The 5,792-nt window shown below is 43.4% G+C and overlaps 1 protein-coding gene across 1 annotated transcript; it reads right to left on the minus strand.

Moving 5' to 3' along the window:
- Positions 1 to 3,053: 3,053 nt before the first annotated feature.
- On the minus strand, positions 3,054 to 4,399 carry LOC124694210 (metalloendoproteinase 1-MMP-like). The gene has a single exon (XM_047227225.1). The coding sequence runs from the start codon at positions 4,324 to 4,326 to the stop codon at positions 3,307 to 3,309; it is 1,020 nt and encodes a 339-aa protein (XP_047083181.1). The 5' UTR covers positions 4,327 to 4,399; the 3' UTR covers positions 3,054 to 3,306.
- Between the last annotated feature and the right edge of the window lie 1,393 nt (positions 4,400 to 5,792).

The following is a 5,792-nucleotide window of genomic DNA, read 5'->3' on the forward strand; positions in this document are numbered from 1 at the left end:
AAAATATAAGCCGATGATTTTAATTTTAACGTTTGAGATTAAAAGATAAGAAGTGTTACGTACAACAATATACGTGTACAAAAATAGACTGATGACACGTAAACACCACACCGTGGTTAGGAGTTAGGCTGACTCGTATAATCACGTAACATATTAGACGTGCCAGGTTAATGTGTAATTCATAGAGCCGCGTCCACGTAATAAGCTACCTAATTAATTCAGGGAAGAAAAGAAGACTAATGAAAAAGCCTGATTCGCATAAAGAATAAAAAAGGAAAAACCTGATAGCGTTCCTTTTAAGGGAGATCACGTACACTACCTTCCTCAGCAAGAAAATTCACGTAAATGGCTCAAACACGTTACCTGCTAATCTAAAGTGTCAACATTAAAAGTAAGGAAACCGAGTCCATGACATACACAACCATCCGTCAGATCCATGGACACATAAAAAGCTCTACCCAGCTCTCCTGGGCCCACTCGAATTTCATTGAGTTGATTCACAAATCTAAATTAGTTTACTATGTTAGATCTCTAATATATGGTTGCAATTAACTATAGTTTTTTTGAGGAAAAAGTTATGATTCTGCTATGGGCATTTATTAATGCAAATAATAACTAGCTAATAGCGTAAATCTCTGATAGTCCACCTGTGTCCATATAATACACCGTGCAGATCATACCGTTTGAAGGGAAAAGAAAGCAGTTTCTGACCACACACGATGACATGCTAATTGATATTAAGTGTCGGTGTCTCACTAGAACTTCTTAAGATACAATACATGCTAGAATTAATATTACGTACCGTATAAAATTTGAACGTGGCAGATAATAAATGATAAACTGTGAAGCGTAGAGATTTTTTCATGTAAAATAAGTATATTAAAATAATCTAGAGATAATAGTTATCAAAGACTTTTACTAAGAGTAATTATTAAAAATATTCAACTCAGGTTTGCATGTAAATTCACTTGCAAATGTCCGATTGGCCAGTACAATTGAAACAAGCTTGAAATGGTGGATGATTTTTCGCCTCACTTTTATGACTGGATGACATTAAAACCGTACTACAAATTACAATATAAAGCGTAAAGACCTTCACCTCAGGTCTTCATGTAAATTGAATTCCCAACGTCTAAATGGTGGATTCTCCATCGTGATTGTGTGACATTAAAATGGCACAACGCGTATGAATAATGAAGTCATTACAAATCCCTAATGTCATGAAGAATAGTAAATTAAAGTTCCAATTGAATCAAAGAAGAAAAGCAAAAGAAGGGTATTTTTCGAGGCACCGGGTTAATCCACATATGCTTTGAAAATATAAGCCGATGATTTTAATTTTAACGTTTGAGATTAAAAGATAAGAAGTGTTACGTACAACAATATACGTGTACAAAAATAGACTGATGACACGTAAACACCACACCGTGGTTAGGAGTTAGGCTGACTCGTATAATCACGTAACATATTAGACGTGCCAGGTTAATGTGTAATTCATAGAGCCGCGTCCACGTAATAAGCTACCTAATTAATTCAGGGAAGAAAAGAAGACTAATGAAAAAGCCTGATTCGCATAAAGAATAAAAAAGGAAAAACCTGATAGCGTTCCTTTTAGGGGAGATCACGTACACTACCTTCCTCAGCAAGAAAATTCACGTAAATGGCTCAAACACGTTACCTGCTAATCTAAAGTGTCAACATTAAAAGTAAGGAAACCGAGTCCATGACATACACAACCATCCGTCAGATCCATGGACACATAAAAAGCTCTACCCAGCTCTCCTGGGCCCACTCGAATTTCATTGAGTTGATTCACAAATCTAAATTAGTTTACTATGTTAGATCTCTAATATATGGTTGCAATTAACTATAGTTTTTTTGAGGAAAAAGTTATGATTCTGCTATGGGCATTTATTAATGCAAATAATAACTAGCTAATAGCGTAAATCTCTGATAGTCCACCTGTGTCCATATAATACACCGTGCAGATCATACCGTTTGAAGGGAAAAGAAAGCAGTTTCTGACCACACACGATGACATGCTAATTGATATTAAGTGTCGGTGTCTCACTAGAACTTCTTAAGATACAATACATGCTAGCAGGCCTTGTTCACGTTGGATCAATACCCGCCTTTGGACGATTTGGCAAGCGAGGATGTACGACCAGGCCGATCGAGACCAAGGACGATTAGCGGGCGAGGACGTACGACGTACCACCGATTGCCGGTTAGGGAACACCGATTGCCGGTTAATAGTAAAACGACAACTTCAAAAGTGATGTTTGGAAGAATAACCTCTCTCTTTTTTCTCATTCTTTTTTTCTTCAGTTTATTTTTTTCGATAAAGAGAATATATTAATATCAAAAGATATCAATTACACCCAGCATCTACAACAACGCACCACCCTAATGGTACTACGGATGCCTTCACTTTACTAAATCATCTCTAACTTGCATTTATAGATAGCTGAGATATCATCATTGTATACGTTCTTAGACGCATCAGCCTTCATCTCCAATACAAGGATCTTTTCTGGTATATATGGTGCGGCCGGCGTGCGCGTGCACCAGAAGCAGATGTGGAGCAGACGACGCGTACCGGCCCGAAAGATGGTATCGACAGTGACCCGCCATTGCTGACCGGAGAAAGTTTGTTTCACTCCGGTTTCCGGCCGGCCCAATCCACCAATGTCCATCCAATCCACGCCGGTGGTGCAACTTCATCATCTCCTCAGGATATCGATCGTGTCTCATCGTGCATGTTGCTTTCCTCTCTTTATCGATCGGTCTACATACACGATACATAGAGAGATGCTTCCTAGTGCTAGCTAGCCAGGTCGGTGAAACACTGAAGAAAAAGTAGGCACACTCATATATACATTGCTCCTTGTTTTCTTCTCCAAATTAAAATCGTACTGAACTCATTAGCTTTCGGTTTACATATGATGAAATGTTGATTACTCGATCATGATTTTTTTATATATATCTGAACGTTTGTACGGGCGCCTAATTAACGCAACAAACATAAGAGCCAGTACAATCCATTGGTCAATGATCAATCAAATAGAAGAGATCATTCGTCCCTGCCTTAGTCGTCATTGTTTGCTTAAAAAGTACAAAATGCTTGACTTTGTTTTCTGTTCTCAAATATGTATCCAGTCACAATAAATTGTAACTTGAATTCAAAGCGAGCTATTCGATCGTAACAAGCTAGCTTGTCATGAGAAACTCGATCTATTTGATAAAATCCTGATCAGTTTCTCTCAAGTCCACTAATTAAGACATGTGTACAGTGTATATATCTACCTAGAAAAGCTTTGCGGAGAGGAGTGTGATGGCGACGAGGGAGAGCAGGATAGCCGTATGCGTCGCCTTCACTGTCCCGGGCGACCTAGTGGTGGCCGCCGCTGCGGACGTGTCGGGCTCGGAGAGGGAGCTGAGGCTGAAGCTTGGGTTGGAGCCGTAGAGCGCCTGCACGCCGCGGACGTCGTCGACGGTGAGGTCCACCTTCCTGGTCCGCGGCTTGAGGCTCGGGTACATGACGGCCTCGGGCGCCGACGAGTGCGCGAGTCCCAGCACGTGGCCGATCTCGTGCGTGGCCACGGACTCAAGGTCCACGGCGCCCTCCCCGCCCATGAGGTCGGCGCGGCCGACGGTCCAGCGCTCGGTGGCGTCGAGGTGGAGCTGACCGCTGGGCGGGGAGAAGGCGTGGCCGAGCACGCCGAGCGGGCCGTCGAAGGGCTCGCCGTCGCCGTGGTCGCCCTCGAAGAAGCCCACCCTGACGTCGGCCAGGTTGTAGTCGGCGGTCTCGCGGAAGCGCACCGGGATGACGCGCGCCCAGCGCGCGAAGGCGCGCCGGAAGGCGGCGCGCACCGCCTTGCGCGGGAGAGGCAGGCTCTGGTAGGGAGGGGAGGCGACGATGGCGTAGGTGAGGAGGAAGTGGCCCGGGGCGCGCGCCCAGCGCGGCTGGCCGGCGAAGAAGGCGAAGCGCGCGGAGGCGTGCAGGTCCGGCACGCCGCAGCGCGGGGTGGCGAGCAGGTCCAGCGTGACGTTATCGAGGCGGCCCGTGACGGGGAGGCCCAGCGTGGACTGGTACAGCTTCACGAGGTGCCCGTCGCCGTCGTCGCCGGAGTGGTCGTCAGACACGTAGCCGAACCGCGCCAGGTAGCGCTTGAGGCCGTCGGTGACGTTGGCGCCGCCGTCGAGCAGGTGGGTGATGGAGGAGTTGGCGCCGTGGAGTAGCTGGCGCTGAGGGCAGCAGCTGTGACATGATGGAGCAAGGATGAAGATGATCAAGAAGAAGGGGAGAGAGGAGGAGGAGGACATGGGCGCGCGCGCATACGACCGGACTTTGACTGCATATAAGAATGTTGAGGCGCGCAAAACTTTGTGGTGTTTGTCTATACCTTTGGAACTCTTTTGCTTCAGAAAAGAAGAAGAGGAAAAATGTCTTTGGAACTTGATGCGTGTCTTCCTCAGACGGAGCTTTCAGCTTTAGACCCAACACGATCCTCGCCACCTGTGTCCTCAATCCTCATCCGATCACGCAAGCAATCAATTCAGACAACATCAGTGTCAGCATGGTGTGTCTGCAATCTGCTGAATCCGTCGTCTGCAGCGGTATCAAGCAAGCTCTCTGAAGCTGATAGATGGTCTCTTTGGACGTGTCCTGCTGGTCGCGCCAAGAACAAGTGCCCCCAAAATATTCAGTGTTTGACTCTAAATCTTAATTCCTCCCTACACATGTGCCCCAGCAACCTACCTATACACCAGACACGGAAAGCAAACTCACCTTCTTTCTGCACCCTGTTCCCTTATATACTTGCGTTCCACAAAGCAAACCAAGGCGAGGATATCAAAAATAAATTGTATGGATGGAAACATAGTAGAATAAACGTGATTTTATTTTCATCGTCGATTACTATAAGTAGTAAAAAGCATGCACACACTGCCAATTTATTTTGAACCCATCTTAACTTGTCAGACACATTTTACCTAGAAAATAATGCCAATAATCCAATGTATAACACTCCTGTAACTTACAATGTAAATGTGTTTACCTAGTCATGAACGAGAAACCGCTATCAAGATATTTGTTATGTTGTCTGCTTTGGAGGTTTTTACCATAAATACATATACATTATGTAGTATAGCCAATTGTTAAACCATTCATCGAAGAAGGAAGTTTTGTTATAAAATACAATTCAAAATTTAGCACAATGCAAAGTTATTTGAAGACATACACAAAAACCTTATGTATAATAGAAAACAATGCAACTAACATTTAATAGATTGCTACATGATTAACTATTCCACATAAATCATATAAAGTTATCTATAGCATGCAAAATATAATTACTTAAAAGTATAAAAGTTTTGTATAAATTGTTATGGGATCATTTTGTTGACTAAAAATATTAAAATCAAATTAAACCAGATAGATGGGCCATGGCTTATATACTTCTCCAACTATAAATTTAAGTTAATTAAGTTGAAATATAAGTTGTGACTTGTATCAACACTGGGGTGGCCTGGTAATAGAAACTAGCGAGAATAGGTGCAGCGGCGCGCCCTCAAAACAGCTTAAAGCTGATGAACAAGACATATCTATTTTAAATTACATCGGCAACATAGAGATATGTTAGGGTCTATGGCATAAACAACATGTAAAAGCGTTCATAAGTGAATCGTATGGCTAGAAAAATATCAGCACTGATATCTTCGATTATGCGCCTGATGTGCATATGTGCATCAATGCCTCTAGTTCAGATGTTAGAACATGTTGGGTGTCT

This window comes from Lolium rigidum, chromosome 3 (genome assembly GCF_022539505.1).
Source record: "Lolium rigidum isolate FL_2022 chromosome 3, APGP_CSIRO_Lrig_0.1, whole genome shotgun sequence".
In the NCBI taxonomy this organism is placed as follows: domain Eukaryota; kingdom Viridiplantae; phylum Streptophyta; class Magnoliopsida; order Poales; family Poaceae; genus Lolium; species Lolium rigidum.